Genomic DNA, 21,641 nt, shown 5'->3' with positions numbered 1-21,641 from the left:
CCACACTCTCTCCAGCATTTGTTGTTTGTGGATCTTTTGATGATAACCATTCTGCTGGGGTGAGGTGATATCTCATTGCAGTTTTGATTTGCATTTCTCTAATAATTAGTGATACTGAACATCTTTTCATTTGCCTCTAGGCCCTCTGTATGTCTTCTTTGGAGAAATGTCTATTTAGGTCTTCTGCCAGTTTTTGATTGAGGTGTTTGTATTTATGATATTAAGCTGCATGAGCTGTTTGTAAATTTTGGAGACAAATCCCTTGTCGGTCACATCATTTGCAAATATTTTCTTCCATTCTGTGGGTTGTCTTTTCGTTTTGTTTATGGTTTCCTTTGCTGTGCAAAAGCTTTTGAGTTTACTTAGGTCCCATTTGTTTATTTTTGTTTTTATTTCCATTACTCTGGGAGACAGATCAAAAAAGATATTGCTGCGATTTATGTCAGAGAGTCTTTTTCCAATGTTTTCCTCTAAGAGTTTTACAGTATCTGGTCTCACATTTAGGTCTTTAATCCATTTTGAGTTTATTTTTGTGTATGGTGTTAAAGAATGTTCTAATTTCATTTTTTACATATAGCTGTCCAGTTCTTCTAGCACCATTTATTGAGGAGACTGTCTTTCTTCCATTGTATAGTCTTGCTTCCTTTATTGTAGATTAATTTACCATAGGGCATGGGTTTATTTCTGGGCTTTCTGTCCTTTTCCATTTTTGTGCCAGTACCATACTGTTTTGATGACTATAGCTTTGTAGTGTAGTCTGAAGTCAGAGAACCAGATTCGTGCAGCTCCATTTTTCTTTCTCAAGATTGCTTTGGCTATTCAGGGTCTTTTGTGTCTCCATACAAGTTTTAAGATTTTTTGTTCTGGTTCTGTGAAAAAATGTCATCAGTAATTTGATACGGATTGCATTGAATCTGTAGACTGCCTTGGATCGAATAGTCATTTTGACAATACTGATTCTTCCAATCCAAAAACATGGTGTATCTTTCCATCTGTTTGTGCCATTTTCGATTTCTTTCATCAGTGTCTTATAGTTTTTGGAGTACAGGTCTTTCGTCTCCTTAGGCAAGTTTATTCCTAGGTATTTTATTCTTTTTGTTGTGATTCTTTTGTTTCCTATTGAAACAAACAATAGAATTGTTTCTTGAATTTCTCTTTCTGATCTTTTATTGATTTTGTACAGAAATGTAACAGATTTTTGCATGTTAATTTTGTATCCTGCAACATTATCAAATTCATTGATGAACTCTAGTACTTTACTGGTAGCATCTTTAGGATTTTCTATGCATTGGATCATGTCATCTGCAAACAGTGACAGTTTTACTTCTTTCCCAATTTGGATTCCCTTTACTTCCTTTTCTTCTCTGATTGCCAGGGCTAGGACTTCCAAAACTATGTTGAATAAAAGTGGTGAGAGTTGGGCTTCCCTGGTGGCACAGTGGTTGAGAGTCCGCCTGCCGATGCAGGGGACACGGGTTCGTGCCCCGGTCCAGGAGGAACTCACATGCCGTGGAGTGGTTGGGCCCGTGAGCCATGGCTGCTGAGCCTGCGTGTCCGGAGCCTGTGCTCCGCAACAGGAGAGGCCACAACAGTGAGAGGCTCGCGTACCACAAAAAAAAAAAAAAAAAAAAAAAAGTGGTGAGAGTGGACATCCTTGTCTTGTTCCCGATCTTGGAGGAAATGCTTTCAGCTTTTCACTGTTGAGTATGATGTTAGCTGTAGGTTTGTCATATGTGACCTTTATTACATTGAGGTAAGTCTCCTCTATGTCCACTTTCTGGAGAGTTTTTATCATACATGAGTGTTGAATTTTGTCAAAAGCTTTTTCTGCATCTATTAAGATGATCAAATGGTTTTTATTCTTTGAATTGTTGATATGGTGTATCACACTGATTTCTGGTTATTGTAAAATTCTTGCATCACTGAGATAAATCCCATTTGATCATGGTGTATAACCCTTTTAATGTATTGTTGGATTCAGATTGTTAGTATTTTGTTGAGGATTTTTGTGTGTATGTTCATCAGTGACATTGGCATGTAATTTTCTTTTTTTGTGGTACCTTTGTCTGGCTTTGGTATCAGGGTAAATGTGGCTCATAGAATGAGTTTGGGAGTTTTCCTTCCTCTGCAATTTTTTGGAACAGTTTCAGAAGGATGTGTGTTAACTCTTCTCTAAACGTTTGATAAAATTTCCCTGTGAAGTCATCTAGTCCTGGACTTTTGTTTGTAGGGAGTTTTAAAATCACAGTTTCAATTACAGTGCTTGTGAATTGTCTGTTCATATATTCTCTTTCTTCCTGGTTCAGTCTTGGGAGATTGTACCTTTCTAAGAATCTGTCCATTTCTTCCAGGTTGTCTGTTTTATTAGCATACAGTTGCTCATAGTATTCTCTTATAATCCTTTGTATTTCTGTGGTGTCTGTAGTAACTTCTCTTTTTTCATTTCTAATTTTATTGATTTGAGTCCTCTCTTTTTTTCTTGATGAGTCTAGCTATAAGTTTATCAATTTTCTTTATCTTTTCAAAGAACCAGCTTTTAGTTTCACTGATCTTTGTTACTGTTTTCTCCACCTCAATTTATTTCTGCTCTGATCTTTATGATTTCTTTCCTTCTACTAACTAGTTTTTGTTTGTCCTTTCTCTAGTTGCTTTAGGTGTAAGTTTAGGTTGTTTATTTGAGATTTTTCTTCTTTCCTGAGGTAAGATTTTATTGCTATAGACTTCCCTCTTAGAACTGCTTTTGCTGCATCCCATAGGCTTTGGATCATTGTACTTTCATCTTCATTTGTTGCCAGGTATTTTTTTATTTCCTCTTTGATTTCTTCAGTGATACATTGTTGTTTAGTAGCATATTGTTTAACCTTCACGTGCTTGTGATTTTTACATTTTTTTCTTGTAGTTTATTTTTAATCTTATAGCATTGTGGTCAGAAAAGTTTCTTGATATGATTTCAGTTTTCTTAAATTTACCAAGGCTTGCTTTGTGACCCAGCATGTGGTCAATCCTGGAGAATGTTCCATGTGCATGTGAGATGAATGTGTATTCTGCTGCTTTTGGATGGAATGCTCTATAAATTAAGTCCATCTGGTCTAATGTGTCATTTAAGGTCTATACTTCCTTACTGATTTTCTGTCTGGATAATCTGTCCATTGTTGTAATTTGGGTGTTAAAGTCCCCCACTATTACTCTGTTACTGTCAATTTCTCCTTTTATGGCTGTTAGTATTTGCATTATATATTGAGATGCTCTTATGTTGGGTGCATAGATATTTACAATTGTTATATCTTCTTCTTGCACTGATCCTTGATCATTATGTAGTGTCCTTCTTTGTCTCTTATAACAGTCTTTATTTTAAAGCCTATTTTGTCTGATATGAGTATTGTTAGTCCAGCTTTCTTTAGATTTCTATTTGCATGGTTTACATTTTTCCATCCCCTCACTTTCAGTCTGTATGTGTCCCTAGGCCTGAAGTTGGGTCTCTTGTAGACAACATATACACATGTCTTATTTTTGTATCCATTCAGCCAGTCTCTGTCTTTTGGTTGAAGAATTTAATCCATTTATATTTAAGATAATTATCAATATGTATGTTCCTATTGCCATTTTAATTGTTTTGGGTTTGTTTATGTAGGTCTTTTTTCTTTCCTTCCTCTCCTCTCTTGTGGTTTGATGACCATCTTTATTGTTGTGTTTTGGTTACTTTTTATTTGTATGTGTGTATCTATTGTAGTTTGGGGGTTTGCTGTTCCCATGACATGTTGACATAGCAGTCTATATATGTACAAAGATTTTTAAAGTTGCTGGTTTCTTTCCCACCTAGAGAATTTCCTTTAGCATTTGTTGCAATGCTGGTCTGGTGGTGCTGAATTCTCTTAGCTTTTGCTTATCTGTGGAGCTTTTGATTTTGCCATCAAATTTGAATTAGAGTCTTTCTGGCTAGAGTATTCTTGGTTGTAGATTCTTCCCCTTCATCACTTTAAATATATCACCCCACTCCCTTCTTGTCTGCAGAGTTTCTGCTGAGAAATCAGCCAATAACCTCATGGGAATTCCCTTATATGTTATTTGTTGTTTTTCCCTTGTTGCTTTTAATATTTTTCTATGTCTTTAATTTTTGTCAATTTGATTGCTATGTGTCTCGGCATGTTCCTTCTTGGGTTTACCCTGCCTGGGACTCTCTGCTTCCTGGGCTTGAGTAACAGTTTCCTTTCCCATGTTAGGTACATTTTCAGCTATTGTCTCTTCAAGTATTTTTGCAGGACCTTTCTCTCTCTTTTTTCCTTCTGGGACTCCTATAATGTGAATATTGGTAAGTTTATTGTTGTCCCAGAGGTCTCTTAGACTGTCTTCATTTCTTTTCATTCTTTCTCCTTTATTCTGTTCCATGGCAGTGATTTTCACCATTCTGTCTTCCTAGACACTTAACCGTTCTTCTGCCTAAGTTATACTGCTATTGATTCCTTCTAGTGTGTTTTTCATTTCAGTTATTGTATTGTTCATCTCTGTTTGTCTGTTCTTTAGTTCTTCTTGGTCACATTTCTTGCATCTTCTTGATCCTTGCCTCCATTCCTTTTCTGAGATCCTGGATCATCTTCACTATCATCATTCTGAAATCTTTTTCTGGAAATTTGCCTATCTCCTCTTCACTTAGTTGTTTTTCTGGGGTTTTATCTTGTTCCTCCATCTGGAACATATTCCTCTGCCATTTCATTTTTTCTTTCTCTGATTGTGGTTTCCATTCTGCTGGCTGCAGGATTTTATTTCTTCTTGCTTCTATTGTCTGCCCTTTGGTGGATGAGGCTATTAAGAGGCTTGTGTAAGCTTCCTGATAGGAGGGACTTGGGGGTGGGTAAAATTGGGTCTTGTCCCTCTGGCGGCAAGGCCCTGCTCAGTAAAACTTTAATCCACTTGTCTGCTCATGGATGGGGCTGTTTTCCCTCCATGATAGTTTTTTGGCCTGAGGCAATCCAGCACTGGAGCATGCAGGCTGTTTGGTGAGGTTAATGGTGATCTCCAGGAGGGCTCACACCGATGAGTACTTCCCAGAACTGTTGCTGCCAGTGTCTTTGTCCCCACAGTGAGCCACAGCCATCCCCCCACCTCTGCAGGAGACCTCCCAACACTAGCAGGTAGGTCTGGCCCAGTGTCTTATGGGGTCACTGCTTTCTTCCCCTGCGTCCTGGTGCACACAAGACTTTGTGTGTGCCCTCCAAGAGTGGAGTTTCTGTTTCCCCCAGTCCTGTGAAAGTCCTGAAATCAAACCCCACTGGCTTTCAAAGCCAGATTCTCTGGGAACTCCTCCTCCTGTTGCTGGACCCCCAGGCTGGGAAGACTGATGTGGGGCTCAGAACTTTCACTCTTGTGGGATAATTTCTGTGGTATAATTGTTTTCTAGTTTGTGGGTTGCCCAACCAGTGGGTATAGGATTTGATCTTATCGTGATTGTGCCCCTCCTACCATCTTGTTGTGGCTTCTTATTTATCTTTGGATGTAGGGTGTCTTTTTTTGGTAGGTTCCAACATTGTTTTTGACAATGGTTGTTCAGCAGTTAGTTGTGATTTTGGTGTTTTTGTAAGAAGAGGGTGAGCTCACATCCTTCTACTCCACCATCTTGAGCTAATCAGCTGGTGCTATTTATTTTTAAACTGTCTAGTCTGTTTAACTCCTACCCTGCACATTTTACATATTATCATATTTAATAATAACTTGATTCTATGTGTATTATTGTATTTCTAATTATCACCCCTTGATTATCATCCCCTACAAATTGCATATGTAGCTTGAAATTTTAACTTATATTTTATTCTTGACTCTGCTGTACAATATCTTGCTGCTGTAGACAAATAAAGAAGTTCTCAATATTTTAAATTAAGTTTGTAATGTTTTTCTTTCTTTGGAGTTAAGATCCCATCTAAATTAAAAGGAAATAAATAACCCAGTTAGAAAGATTTCCAAAAAAACAATGGTGAATGATAATTGGACACAATGTAGAAGCTTCTCTGACATGAGCCAAAAACAATACTTCAATTATTGTTGAATAAAATTCTGAACCGATCAAAACCTGCAGAATTTGGTCATAAACTTTTTCTTTTAAAATGCACATAAGGGCTTTATGAGAAATAATGGAAGGAAGAATAAGAATGATGATAAAAAATAATATTTTATGATCCTTTTCTCAAAGAAGTCCAATAACGTCTTTAATTCAGTGAAGACAGTGGGCTTGGTGGCATACCTTTGTAGACAGAGACTGAACCTGTAGTTTCTGGATTTCCTTACACATGCCACCCCCCACCCCCACTCACAACATCTGTCATTTCTATACTTGATAATAGAAATGAGCCCAGATTGTATTCTCAGACCAACTACAAGTTTGGGGAGTTAAAAATACAAATCAGACTTTAAACTCAGCAGAATGCTACCCTCACTGCTTGACCAGCTCTGGCTCCCTCTGATTTTGCCCCACAAGCCTCTGCCTGCTTTCTCAGATTGGTGCCCTCATCTCAACACTTGTATGAAAACAATTTTGGCCACCTTTGTCCCTGGTTACCACAAGGTAACCTTTAAACTCTGGAATTTCCTAGAGTAAGTGGAGTGTCTTGGTTATGCATGGTGCACCCCTCTGACCACACCTGACCTGATAGTTTATGCTAACAAGATGACTCAGGCTGGGGGGTGGTCATGCCAGAAAGATCAACTATGAGATTAGAGGGTTTGGGCCTTTACCATGTGACACCAGTCCACCCTGGGGAGGATACGAGGCTGGAGATAAGATGATCTAATCCATCATGCCTATATAATAAAACTGATAAAAAACTCTGGGCACTGAGATTTACATAAGCTTCCCTAGTTGGCAATACTTTTCATTGCTACACATCAATTTTGCCAGGAGGATAACACTGCCTTGAAGGTTTTGAAAGCTTCACATTTGGGATCCTTCCAGACCTTGCCCTATGTGTCTCTCCCTTTGCTGGTTTTGCTATCTCTCCTATTGCTATAATAAAGTTAACTGTAAGTATATCACTTTCCTTAGTTCTATGAGTTATTCTGGCAAATTATCAAACCTAAGGAGGTAGTGGGAACCTCCAAATTTGTAGCCAGCTGGTCAGAAGTAAGGGTGACCTGGGGTAACCCAAACTTGTGTCTGTGTGTAAAGTGAGGACACTTTTATGGAGAACTGTGCCCTTAACTGGCGAAGTTTGGCCTGACTCGGGACACCCACTCTAGTCTCTTTGTTTGCTCTTCCTGGTCTTCTCAGCAATGTGAATCTTAGCTCTTTGCCCATGACTGGACCTATCCCTGCTGGAACTTCCAAATGCTGAAAGCCTCCTGGGTGTCTGTCAGTCCCCTGAGACTGAGGGGGTTGCCCCTGAAATCTTCTTCGACAATGACCAGACACCAGAGAGATTGACCTACTCTTTTTTTCTTCTTCTTGGCATGTCTTACAACTGAGCTAAATGTTTGGTAAGGTACCAGTATGGTTAAGTAATTTGTTCAATACAAAAAGACATCAGTTATTAGTCATCAATAATTAAAATTACATTTTCAACAAATGGCATAGTTTTTCAGCAATTCATATATATCAGTTCCCATTGAGTCATTCAATAAATTATGACATATTTGATAAATGAAGTGTAACACACTTATTTTAGAACAATGTATCTTAGTCTTTTTTATAAATCCATGCCCTCTTTTAATAAACATAAAATCTCCCTAAACTCTGGAAATTCTATGAAGACACACTAAGGTGGCATAGCTCCTGTATGTATATCTTCCTAGTTGGTGTATTTCCATGTTGGCAAGAAAATGTTCTCCCAGCTTTTAATTTTATACTCTGTACTTTGTGTTTTTTAAAAATATTCTTTTTGTACATTCGAAACACAAATCTATATCATATAGAATATATTTTTTTGTACGTGATCAGTTCATTTCAAGATTCTGACAATAAATCACTCAACTTTTGCCTCCCATTCAGTTAAAATGATTGTATTATTAACTTAGCAGAAAGTTAAGTAATGAAAGAACTTTCCTATGACTTGTTTTATTGGCTCCTCAAGAGAGTTGTTAAATGCATGTGGATTATAATTTTTTGTGGACTTTCGATTAGGTGAATTTTAGACAAAATCAAATTTGAGATTTAACTGTTTAAACACACTTGTTCAAAAAGGCACTGTTTGTTCAAAAAAAGGCTAAATTTTATTTTCCATTATTTAAACATAGTTTTTTTTTTAATGAATTTAAAATGCCTGGTTCTATAACACAATGTTTTCTTATAAAATCCCCACTGTTCTAAAAGTAGACTGTACATAACTTGTGTGTTGCCTTCAAGAATGCAGATGGCTGGCACAGTTTTGACCTTTCATATTAAGACTGTAGGCCGCTTATCAGCATGCTCCCATGTATCCATCTAAAACTTATTCTCAACCTGAGCGTCCAGGAAGACCACCCAGGAACTTTTAACTGATGCCTAGTTCTCATCTTCAAAGATTATGATAGAGCTGAATTGCGATGGTAACTGGACACTAGTATTTTTAAAAATTCACCAGGTGATTCGAAAATGTATAATTAAGGTTAAGAATCTCTGATCTAGGGACTTCCCTGGTGGCGCAGTGGTTGAGAGTCTGCCTGCTGATGCAGGGGACACGGGTTTTTGCCCCGGTCAGGGAAGATCCCACATGTCGCGGAGCGGCTGGGCCCGTGAGTCATGGCCACTGAGCCTGCGCGTCCGGAGCCTGTGCTCTGCAGCGGGAGAGGCCACAGCAGTGAGAGGCCTGCGGTAAAAAAAATCTCTGATCTAAAATACTGAAATGCAGGTTCCAGTATTATCTAAAATTGTTGAACTCAAGAGTGCATGATTTAAAATAAAATTGAAACCACTGTTAAGTATATCTAACTTCAAATGAGCAATGCAAGTAGTGAAGTGGTGGTGCCATGCTCATTTTGGCTGTTTCTTGCTGAAGCAATATAATCTGAATTTATTATCAAAACTAGCTGGATTAGATATCCATTTCATTGCAACCTCTGAAATAGTAAAGAGCAGAAAATTAGCTTCTCCTTAAAGTAAGTTTACAACTGGCTATTAAAATACTTCAGAAGCAAAATTTCTTTAGTTCTTCTTTCATTAAAAATAAAGTTTAGGGCTTCCCTGGTGGCGCAGTGGTTGAGAGTCCGCCTGCTGATGCAGGGGACACGTGTTCGTGCCCTGGTCTGCGAAGATCCCACATGCCGTGGAGCGGCTGGGCCCATGAGCCATGGCCATTGAGCCTGTGCATCCGGAGCCTGTGCTCCGCAATGGGAGAGGCCACAACAATGAGAGGCCCTCGTACCATAAATAAATAAATAAATAAAGTTTAAAAATCTATTTTAAAAGCTAAATTGAATACATCACTGTGATTTTTTCTCAATATTTCTCAATAACAACTTTGATATTAATCCTATGATAAATACTTTGTATACACTACTATTAAAATTGACTGATAAATTCTTGCCCATATTAAGAAAACCCATCTCCATTTGTAAAATCAATTTCCTCAAATTTCTATTTCTATTTACTATTGCAGATGAACTGTGTTTGCTCTTGAATAACATGGTGGCATGATTGCCAGGTAGCTTCATTTTCCTTTGCTGTTTTCACAGCTTAATCAAAGCAGGGCTTATTTTCACATGGGGATAATAATCATTCCAGCTCCTCATCACAAAATGAACGCATTTGTGTTCTGCAATCAACTTGAAGTGACGCACTCAAATGCCCTAGAATAGGGTACAAAAATTCTTTTTGATTTCATTCATTTCAAGACAGTGTATTAATATTACCCTCCTTGATTCCACACATGTGTCATCTAAAATGTCACTACAGAATAGACCTATAATTAGCTCTTCAGTTCATACATTAAATACATTTTAATAAACAGCTCTCTTCTCTGACAATAGACTATTACTGTCCATTCTTAGCTATCAATCTCAGATTAGAGGGTGTTTCTTATTTGAAGTATTGATAAGACAAGCTGATCTGTGCACTGTACTTAAAATGCACCCTTATTGAATTATGAGCTATTCAGACTTATCCAAAACAGTTATAATGACTCTGATAAGGTAGGAAATATTTTAAAACTGCAAAAACTGATTTGGGATTTCTGTAAGTCAAATATTCATGTTCCAAAAAGTTTAAGTTATCAGAAATTTAATACTTAAATATTAATTTAATAATAATTTAACATTAATGAAATGTTTAATAATCATTAATACAATAAATAATATAAGTAAATTATTATATATTATATTTTATATATGAAGTAAATATAATTGTATCATATTTTCATACTATTTATTTAAAATACTTAATATTTAAAATTTTATATTTACATCATTGTAAGAAAATAGTTTAATATTTGATATTAAATTTTACAAAAATAACTTGAATAATTTAATTGCAATGAAGCCCAAAGGGATACATGATATTCACAGAAGTCAGCATATTTGTTACTTCACCATGAATTATGGGCCCAAAAGAGACAAATACAATTTCAATCTGGTGATACATGAAACATGATGTATAAAGATTCAGATTGAAGTGTCACACTGAATGACTGGATTTTTACTTCTACTGGTTTATTTCAAACTATTTTTGAAGGAATCCTGAATGAGAGATTCCATCCATGAGTCTTCGAATGCAGGACACCGTTATTCTGGAGAGCATTCCCTGTTCCTCTCCCACAGCTCTTTCCTGAAGCCTGAGCAGCAAAGGAGGTTCTGGGGCAGCTGATTGTGAGCCTCCTCACACACTATCTAAGTCTGGGTGCTCCCAGGAAACTGAGAATTGGAGCTGTTTGTTTTATAAAAATACAGATCTGTATCCATGGCACAACCAAAATGTAACAGAGAGGAATTAGTAATTCAAAATATAAGTGAATAAGCAGAGATACAAGATTTACAATTTGGAGTAAATGTTATTAATTTAAAAGATTGTGCACAGTTCATTAAAGATAAGCTATAAATGGATACTTGTTAACATGTGAGGTATGGAAAATTAGTGAAAAACATCAATCTATAATTGACATGAGTGGGTCCTCAAATCACTGCTCCACGTGCATATTTAAATGTTATCATCTGCCCATTTGGACGTGACAGGCTGAGCAACCTATGGAGCAAGAATCCTGAACTTAAAGTACCCTTTACATAATCACCTAATACCAAAATCTGAGGGCATATAATGCATATTAATTTAATTAGGCTTTATGATGCTGAGCTCTATTTCTCATCATTTGACCTTTTTCTATTTTCTGTATAGAATATGGGAATATGGACACTCCCCAAATTTATATATCATGACTATACAGATTTAAATATCCATATCCATATTTAAATATCATGACTATATGGATTGACATGCAAGCAGTTTCTTATTTTCTGTTGCTATAAAAGGAGTGTCCCTTTTCAAATCTACATATTTATGGTTAATTATAATGGCACATATGAAAATATATTAAATTCTGCATTTTGTCAAGGTATTATCCTAATGATTAAGAACTGAAAAAAAAACTTTTATGGTGGAAAAATCTTATAGGAATTTTTATAAAGCAGTCTATATCTTTTTAAATAAGATGTGTATCATGATGGATTTAAAACTTGGTAAAATATGTAACAAACAGTAAAGAATGAATGAATATAGGAGTGTAATTTAAATTTCCTTTTTTTAACCTAAATTTTCTATAGTGTATTATTTTTAGAGTAAGAAAAAAAGACTTATTTTTAGATTAATCATACCTATGTATCTACTTAGATTTCTTAACACCTGTGGCAAAAAAAAAATTTTTCTAAAAATATATAATTACTTTCACATGTGCATCATTTAAAACAGTCGCTTTTGTTCAGAGTTCCTGACTGCATTCTGTGGCCCAGTGTAGCAGAGATGAGTCACAGTGAGCAGAGAGGATTATGGGGTAACGGAAGGGGCCCTGGGCTGCTGGTGGAAGGGGCCCTGACTTGTGAGCAGCCTCCTTGCTGAACTCCACTGTTTCCTATGAGCTGCACCATGAAAAAATGTTGCAATGTGTTGGTTAGATTTCTTTGCCTCTGTCCCTGGAATGTCACCTCCTGACCCCCATTAAATAAGTAAATAAATTCTGTCCTGAAAAATTACCCTTCTGATGTGAAAATCAAGAGGCACTTTCCAAATCAGAATGCATAGAGGGCTGATATATCAACATTTACAAGCAAAGAGTGAAACCATCTTGAATGTGAAGTGTATTCTTGAATTAATGCTTGCTCAATGATGCCAGAAAATGGCCACAGATCCTGGTGGCCAAAGAAAAATTTAAGACCCTAAAGCGAAGTCTACTTGTAGGCATAAATGTGTCTAATCTTTCAACATTAAGAATATGGCCAATTTGGCTGAAATTTTAGGTAGTAAAAGTTATTACTTAAAATTTCCTGCCTAATATAATTCTTACTCTGTCCAGACAGTCAAACCACTATCCACATTTTCTTCATTACTTTATTGAAAAGATTTACCAACTGCTTTCTGTGTGCAGAGAATTGCTTGTTGGTAAATTTTAATTTAACCCAGAATAAAAGCTAGTGCTTATGAGCAGGAGTAGCTTATAAAGTGATAGAGGCTGTCTCTAGACTTGGCAGCAGCAGAAGAGCTCAACACCCAGGAAAGCCCACAATAGGTAACAGAGGTGAGCCCAGCTCTCCTTATGATGACTCCTGTACCTCCATTAGAAGGTCTGAGAAGTAATAGTTTGTATTCACACATTTTTCCCTATTGCCTTAATTACATGGCATTAACATTTTAAATGTAAATAATTGAGAAATAGATTGCCTACATGGGAAAAGAATCTAAAAAAACCCAAAGAGTGGATATATGTATAACTGATTCACTTTGTTGTACACCTGAAACTAATACAACATTGTAAATCAACTATACTCCAATAAAATTTTTTTTAAAAAAACAAGAAAGAATAAAGAAATATGACAACTAAATGCAATGTAGTACTCTTGATTGAACCGTGGGACAGAAAGAAAATATTGATGGAAAAAGTAGTAAAATCTAAATAAACTCTGGAGTTTATTTAAAAAAATAAAAAAAGAAATATACCCTATTACCAACTATGCAGTCAGATATCATCAAATTCATCCCTGCCATTGATTTCAGTGCATGCAATTCTGTAGAGTAAAGCTCATAGGGGATTTCCCTCAAATTTATGTGCCATGTGTAAAAAACAATGACTGTATTTTGCAAATAAAAATTCCATTTTAAAAAGTGATTTATAAATAAAAATATATCTTCTCATTAGAATGTAAGCTTTAAGTGATTGTTCACTGCAGTATCTCCAGGATTGAGAACAATGACTTACATGTGTTAGCCATTACACAAATATCTGTTACATGAGTAATGTTCTCTGACCTTCTACTGAATCACATGGTTTATAGTCTGGCACAATTTTTATATGTAGGAATATGTTTCTCAACAGTAGACAGCAGGAACCAGGGAGGGACAATATCTATCATGTACACCATCATATTCCTGGAGACTGACAATACCTTTGCGCACAAAAGACAAATGTGCATTTTTACTATAAAATGGAGATAAAATACTTCAAATTTCAATATATTATAAAGAAAAAAATAAGAAAATATACGTAGGTACTCAGCTTATGGATAGCAGTGATTGTGATGGTGGCTTATTTTTATGCTCCTACTTCTGAGTTGGCCTCATGAGAGTCACCAGAGAAGTGAGTTGATTTAGTACCTCTGGTTCCAAGTAGGGTGCACTACTTTTTCTCTGATGTCTGGACCTTCCCTTCCCTGTCCTGATGGAGCACTACACCATCATGTGGAGACCTGAACACAGGAAATGTTCATCATCTCCTTTACTGCTCCTCATAAAGAGGAACAGAGTGGTCTTGGTATTATTTTAATAAAAATCCAGGACTTGGGAACATTTAAATGAATGTTATTTTTCAAGGCAGTCAACTGGTGATGCTGCACATATATTTTCAGGAACCAGAAACTACACTTCTAGAGTGATGTACTATATTGATATATCATAGGCACTCAATAAATCTTACTGAATTGTTAACTTTAAGTGGTTTTTAAATTAAACAATGTAATTTTGAAATTAATTTTATAGACTGATATTTTTATTGACTATTAATTCTTATGAGTCAATCATTATTTAGCACTTTCAGGAACTATACATGCTATAAAAATAACTTAAAAGTTACAATTTCTGCCCTTCAAAGTTTTTAAATCTTTTAACTGTATGATCATTGTGATAGCAGAAAGACAGCATTGCTGTCATATCAATGAGTCAGACAATGGACACAGTGAAACATCTAAGAAAGACACTACTCTTAACGTTCACTGTTGCTGTTGAAAGTTTTCTATGATTGTGATTAATTGCTTTTGAAATTTTGATCAAAATGGATCAGTCCAAGTTTCTGCCCCTGGCTCTCTACATCAAACCTCACCCTGGAATTACATAAATCACTGTAGTCTAGACTTCTGTAAAAACTGGGGGAGAGAAAGATAGAAGTAATTTCTGAGTTGTCAGTGACTGATGGATGTTTTGATTTCACAGTTTTAGTAAAGTAAAGGTCTTACCGTAGCTGTCATAGGCATCCTCACTTACTCCATGACCATAGTCATAGTACTCAGGCACACTGCAATAGATTTAGACAGCGATCAATGTTACTGTATTCAGGAGGAGTCAACCCAAAAACTTATACGGAATTTGAATGCAAAATGTGTGCTAAGGTAATATTCCAAGAATCTCTAGGCATAAATCACATATTTGAACATAAATAATAATAGAATAATATCGAATAATAGAATTCAAAGAAGAATATTCAGTAAGAAAAATACAGGTAATTGACAAAGAGTGCTATGATTTTCTCACCCCACCTCAGTACTTTATCTCTATCCTCCAATTATATAAATCAAATTTCCTCTAAAGCACAAGTATGATACTTTAAGAGGAGAGTTATAAAAGGTCTATTTCCAAGAAAAGTGCTACATAAGATGACAATCTGGTCAATTGTGTATGGGTTTTAATGCAATTACCTTAAGAAATATACATCAATTTCATCTTCACTTCCAAACACTGAAATTATATTTATACTCCCTTCCAACTCTTCCACAGTATGTCCCTAGGCTTCTCAAATACATAAGCTATTTCTTCTCACTTAATATCTTGTTAGATGCTTAGCCTAATGTTACCAAGTCATAATTTTAAAAAACACTATACAAAGAGTGGAAATTATTTTAATTTAGCTTAGTATTTGGATAATTAATGCATATTTTAATTTTATTTAGGGATCTACAAATATTTGTGATACACTGTATTTTTCACTCAAATAAGCTCATTCATTTAAAGTTCTCTACCTCATCTATACAATGGAATATTACTCAGCCATAAAAAAAAGTGAAATTGAGTTATTTGTAGTGAGGTAGATGGACCTAGAGTCTGTATACAGAGTGAAGTAAGTCAGAAAGAGAAAAACAAATACCATATGCTAATACATATATATGGAATCTAAAAAAAAAATGGTTTTGATGAACCTAGGGGCAGGACAGAAATAAAGACTCAGACCTAGAGAATGGACTTGAGGACATGGAGAGGGGAAAGGGTAAGCTGGCATGAAGTGAGAGAGTAGCACTGACATATATACACTACCAAATGTAAAATAGATAGGTAGTGGGAAGCAGCTGCATCACATGAAGAGATCAGTTTGGTGCTTTGTGACCACCTAGAGGGGTGGGATAAGGAGGGTGGGAGGGAGATGCAAGAGAGAGGGGATATGGGGATATATGTATATATTTAGCTGATTCACTTTGTTGTACAACAGAAACTAACACAACATTGTAAAGCAATTATACTCCAATAAAGATGTTAAAAAAACAAAGGAGATGACTCCAATGGAATAAAAAGAAAATGTTCAAATTCTTTTACAAAGTAATTAAAACAATGAATCAAAACCTGACAAAAGTGCAAAAAAGAAATGGATAGTTCAAATCAGAATCTGATCATATTATTGAATTCACTGGACTATCAGAAAATAAGATGAAAAGATGATTAGTTAAATTTTTTTTTTTTTTTTTTTTTTGCGATACGCGGGCCTCTCACTGTTGTGGCCTCTTCTGTTGTGGAGCACAGGCTCCGGACGCGCAGGCTCAGCAGCCATGGCTCACGGGTCCAGTCGCTCCACGGCATGTGGGATCTTCCCGGACCAGGGCCCGAACCCGCGTCCCTTGCATCGGCAAGTGGACTCTCAACCACTGCGCCACCAGGGAAGCCCCTGTTTAATTAAAATTTACATCCATTCTTCCTTTATTTTATTTTTTTCTGGATTTAATGAGGTATAATTGACAACTAAAAAATTTTCTAAATGTAAGTTTTACATCATGATGTTTTGATTATATATACATATATATGTTGTGAGATGATTACCAAAATTAAGTTAATTAACATAGAAAAATAAAGTTCTCTGCCTGAACCTTATTTATAAGCTTATGTATTTATACATATATATTTACATATATAATTTGTATATATAAATTTATAAATTATATCAAGATATACTAATTCCTCTATGTATATAAAAGTGTGGCAAGAAAATGGCTTAATATCAAATTGTATAAGGGCTGAGGGTGGGTGATAGATGCCAAAGAGTTAGGTTGGAAGGAAGAAAGAAAGGTCTAAAATTATTTGGTTGTTATTATCCTTCAAGGCAATCCCATATGTCTCATTATATTAAATACTTGAGATTTCATTGATAGTAAGGAAAGAGAAGCAAAAAATAAAATAAAAGTCTGTATATTAGAGATGAAAAGAGAGATGGACAGAAGTTTGGCCATTTTTATCTTTCTGGGAGGCAATTGATAATGCACTAATTCAATTTCAGTGTAATGTAGCTGGGATAAAAAAAGATAACCTGGGCTTCATTGCCCAGGATAATTATATAGAAATTCTCTAAGAAAAATATGGTAGTAAGTTTTTCTCTCCATCTTTCTAAGACTTGAGATTGCAGAAGTCTAAAATCATTGGCTGGTGGCTGGATGTTTATCTTAATAGAAATGATGCAACCCAATTGAGAACCCTCACATATGTATAGCCAAGTCCTGAAGTTTTTTCACTGATTTCCGGGATGATCAAGAATTGGCAGTCATGAGAATGTGATTAACAAGCAGCATTCCCATGTATCAGGATGAAGAGAAAATGAGGACACTGAGAGTAGCTGTTCCCTGCCTTCCTCACAATCAGTAAATTTCTCATGAGTAAGCCTGATTATGTTTCCCAAAGTGTGTTGTATGAACACCAGTAGCAAAAAACATTATCTAGTAGCATTACTATGTTTCTAAATGGATTTCAACTTTCATTTCAATTGATGAAGCTGAGAGGGAAAAAGAACAGTAGTGAGAAAGATCATGACAGGGAAGCTGTTATTGTCTACCATAAATGATACATACACACCAAGAGGGAATTTTAAATTTCAAAACTCTAAAAGGGGAAAATGAAACATACAAGACATTTGTAAAATAATGGATAATGCAAAATAATGGATAACAATCTTAATGGACTCTTCCAGAGTCCATACCTTTGCTTATCCAAATATTACTTCTCATTTCTCCCAGAAGAAAATATTTTATGTGGACAAATGGCCACACAGTGAGTGAAATATACTCCTCAGCCATGCTTGCAGCTAGCTGTGCCCTTGTGGCTGTGTCAGGAAACACGGGATGTGCACAGAAGTGAGGGTATCAACCTTGAGTTCATTTCCAAATGAAGAACAAGCTCCTCATCTTGGACTTGTTCACAGTCACCTCTTCAGATGGTAAAATGCACTCAAAGTGATGATCTAGTATCTACCATGCAAATACAGATAATGCTAGAAAGTCCTGCACTGTAGCATGGGAGGAACTTGTGTCTAAATGGTCACGTTGGAGCAGACTTACTCTAAATCACTGCCTACCTCAGGGATTGTTATGAGGGAAAAAATAACTTTTTCTCTTTTTTGAGTCACTGATTTTTGAATCTCTGTTACAACAATTTAGTCAAAAATAAAAATAAGTATGTAGGGGTGTAGAACTGCCATTAAAAATCTCAAAATATGGGCTATTAGTTCACTGGGAGGGTGGAAAGTGTAAGGAAAAAAAATACTGTAGGATGGAAAGCTGATGACTTTTGTCATGCCATCACCAGTGAAAACCTGAAAGGCAGGCTATAAGCCTAGATCTATTTTGGCACTATGGGAAAAAGCTGGACAAAGCCCAACTGTTGACAATCCTTGCTGCTTTTAAAAAAGGTTTAAAGAAGTTATGAGCTCAAATAAGAATGGGCCATTTTTCCAGAAGAAACAAAATTGAATAGAGCTTTGCTAAGGGAAGTTATCTCTGCCTAATTTATGTGTTAGTTCTATAATTTAAAAATGGGAGAAGGTTCAGAAATTTAGGGCTTAACAGGATTAGAGAAGTCAACTGTTTCTGCATTCCAATAGCAAGAGACAATGAGTGTTGTTCAAAGATGCCCTTACATCTTCCCATTAGACTTTGCTACAATATACAATCCCAGGGGCAACCCTCAGGTCCCCAAACATGTATGGAAGCATGTTGCAAAAATTGTGAAGTCCCAATGAAGGCATGCTCTACTTTAATCATTTCAGATATGCCCAGAGATAAGACCATTTATCCATAAGGATAAGGAAGGACCTTCTGCTAAATCTGGCTTAACTCCCAGAAAAGAGAACCAAGATTGCCAGATGTACTCACCAAAAAATTTGTTTCAGTGCTGTTGCTTAGATGCTTCTTAACCTCTGCTTAGCAGGATTTTGTAACTGTTATTGCCTGTGGAGTGTTTCCCAAAGGACCTTTCTATTGTAGTTATTCTGTTCCTTTTACACTAATTTATATTGCATATTTTGTATGGGGAAGAAGGTCAAGAACAAGAAAGATATTCTGTCTATCATTTTATAGGTTGTGAGACTTGAAAGAACCATATGAAGACCTAATCTTCCCAGACTCTAGATTTTGATCTGGTTGCAATAATTGGAATTGAACTTGGATTTTCTCTTTTAAGCAGAATGTAGGTATTTTTTTTATGTTTCTTTGTTTGAATGAGAAGACGGGTATTCACTCATATTTGGATGATGAGAGGGCTGGGCCCCAGAAGACTTCAAGCTGTTCCAAAATCCATTTGGCTCTTCTTTCAATAAGAGAGACTGACAATCTCAAGACTACATTTTCTAGTATTCCTTACATTTGAGTGTGACCATGTGCAGAATTATGTATACAAATTATTCATGATTTTCATAAAGTTAAATTCACTGTCCTCTACTTCTTCTCAGCTTTCATGTAACTGGCTGCAAACGTCAATGATTGGAGCCACTTTGGAAGACATTAACGATGGTGTAATGGACAGTATCTTACTATTTTCCAAAATTTGTTTGTTGAAATCTCAATACCCATTGTGATGGTATTAAGAGATGAGACATTTGGGAATTAAATTAGATATGGAGGGTGGAGCCCTAATGAATGCATTAGTGCTCTTAAAAAGCGGGACCCCCAGAGAGCTCTCTTGCTCTCTTTCTACCATGTGAAGATACAAGAAGACAGCAGTCTGCAACCCAAAAGAAGGCTTCACCAGAACCCAGCCATGCTGGCACCCTGGCCTGGGACTCCCAGCCTCCAGACCTATAGGAAATAAATTTCTCTTGTTTATAAGCCACCCAGTCTATGGTATCATGTTATAGCAGCCTGAACTAAGACAGATGGCATTCCACTAACCTGGAAGCCTGAACGGTGTCATGGAGTAAAGTCCACCTACTTGCCTTGCTTTATTATGTGTGAAGGAGATAAATGTTTCTCTTGTTTGGGCCACTGAATTGTGGATCTCCTTATAATGGAAGCTTATCCCATATCCCAAATAATACAGTTGGCAATTAAAGCAATCACTTGAAGATGAACAGTTATTCAGTAAATATTTGTTCAATGAATAAATGATTAAATAAAAGAATTCAAAATAATAGAACATTTTGCTAAAATATCATTATAAAATTTTGTGTACGCTTCAGAAGTGATGTTTACCTACATCAACAACAATGGGAACAATAAAGAAGAAAAACAAACCACAGGGACAATAGCCAAGATATGGAAGCAACCTAAATGCCCATTAACAGATGAATAGATAAAGAAGATGTGGTATATATATGCAATGAAATACTACTCAGCCATAGAAAAGAATGAAATTTTGCCATTTGCAGCAACATGAATGGACCTGGAGGGTGTTATGTTTAGTGAAATAAGTCAGACAAAGACAAATACTATGTTTTCACTTATATGTGGACTCTTGAAAAAATTTTTAAAAAACAAACAAATACAACAAAACATGAACATACTCACAGATACAGAGAAAAGACTAGTGGTTACCAGAGAGGAGAAGCATGGGGTATAGGCAAAATCAGTGAAGATTATTAAGAGGTACAAACTGATGTAAAATAAGTGTAAAATAAGTTACAAGAATGTAGTGTTCAGAAGATGGAATACAGTCAATATTTTATAACAACTTAAATGGAGTAAATCTATTAAAATATTGAATTACTATGCTATATATAAATTGAAATTAATATAATATTGTAAGTCAAATATAATTCAGTAAAAAAAGAAAAATAATCGCTCTTGTTTTCTGATATGAATGAAATTCAGGTTAAAAGTTTAAAACTATTGTAACTGACGTATGCATGTGTAATTTTTATATTGTTATATTATTTTCAATTTTAAAAGCATATATGACTTGGCTAGAAAAAGTAAACTATGGTATTAGCTCTATGACTTTCATTTCAATTTCATAAAGCCATATTGCCTTACTTTTGTTTTAATTTATCATGTTATTTAATTATGTTACGTACAAGTTAAAAGTGGTCAAATGAATTCAAACACAAGTTATTTAATTTGAATGGACATTATTATTCCATTTTATATTTTAGAAACTATAGCAATCAAGGTTTGTAAACACACTGTTACAATTAGAGAGGTGTTAATTAAAATTATGACAATTATTTGTGGTTTGGAATATAATTACTCTGGTAGTTAGATATAATTTTCCTAGGAACTGGTGTATATATATAAAATCAGGATAGAACACGTTAGCTGCATTAACTCATTAATCCATGTCTAGTTATTCATAAAAACTTCTACACAACATTTTGGCTTTTTGAAATCAAGACTTAGACACTAATAAACATTTGGAAAAAATAAATAAAAATTTTGGCAGAAAAAAATACCAGATTAATTAATTAATGATTGATTGTAAAATTTGAAAAAATCAGAGATGGAAATTTTCAGTTCTTTTTTGGAAGAAGGGCATTTTACCTTAAATAGGCTATGTTAGCAGTTTACTAAGACAACTAATTAAATGGAAATGAACACAATAGAAAAAACTAGAATGAAATTTGGTTTCTAGGAAACCAAATAATACCTTCACCATAATCAAGCTATTTTTGAAGAAAGTGAGTCTGCCTGTGCCATGTTGACACTGCCATTTCCATCATGCTTCTCATCCAGCACTTGGTGCTCATGTTTCTGTGGTCACAGCACTGATGTTGGGACAGACCTGTTCACAGGTCAGTCAGACTAACCAAGCTTGT

At 35.6% G+C, this 21,641-nt stretch overlaps 1 protein-coding gene across 1 annotated transcript in view; it reads right to left on the bottom strand.

Moving 5' to 3' along the window:
* KHDRBS2 (KH RNA binding domain containing, signal transduction associated 2) overlaps positions 1-21,641 on the bottom strand; it is a 689,475-nt gene that overhangs the window by 10,668 nt on the left and 657,166 nt on the right. The window contains exon 8 of the mRNA XM_019931400.3: positions 14,605-14,663. Within this exon, the coding sequence (XP_019786959.1) occupies positions 14,605-14,663 (59 nt within the window). The remainder of the gene's footprint in view (positions 1-14,604; positions 14,664-21,641) is intronic.

The sequence above is a fragment of the Tursiops truncatus genome, chromosome 10, assembly GCF_011762595.2.
Source record: "Tursiops truncatus isolate mTurTru1 chromosome 10, mTurTru1.mat.Y, whole genome shotgun sequence".
Lineage (NCBI taxonomy): Eukaryota > Metazoa > Chordata > Mammalia > Artiodactyla > Delphinidae > Tursiops > Tursiops truncatus.
This window is presented reverse-complemented; position numbering and strand designations above follow the sequence as displayed.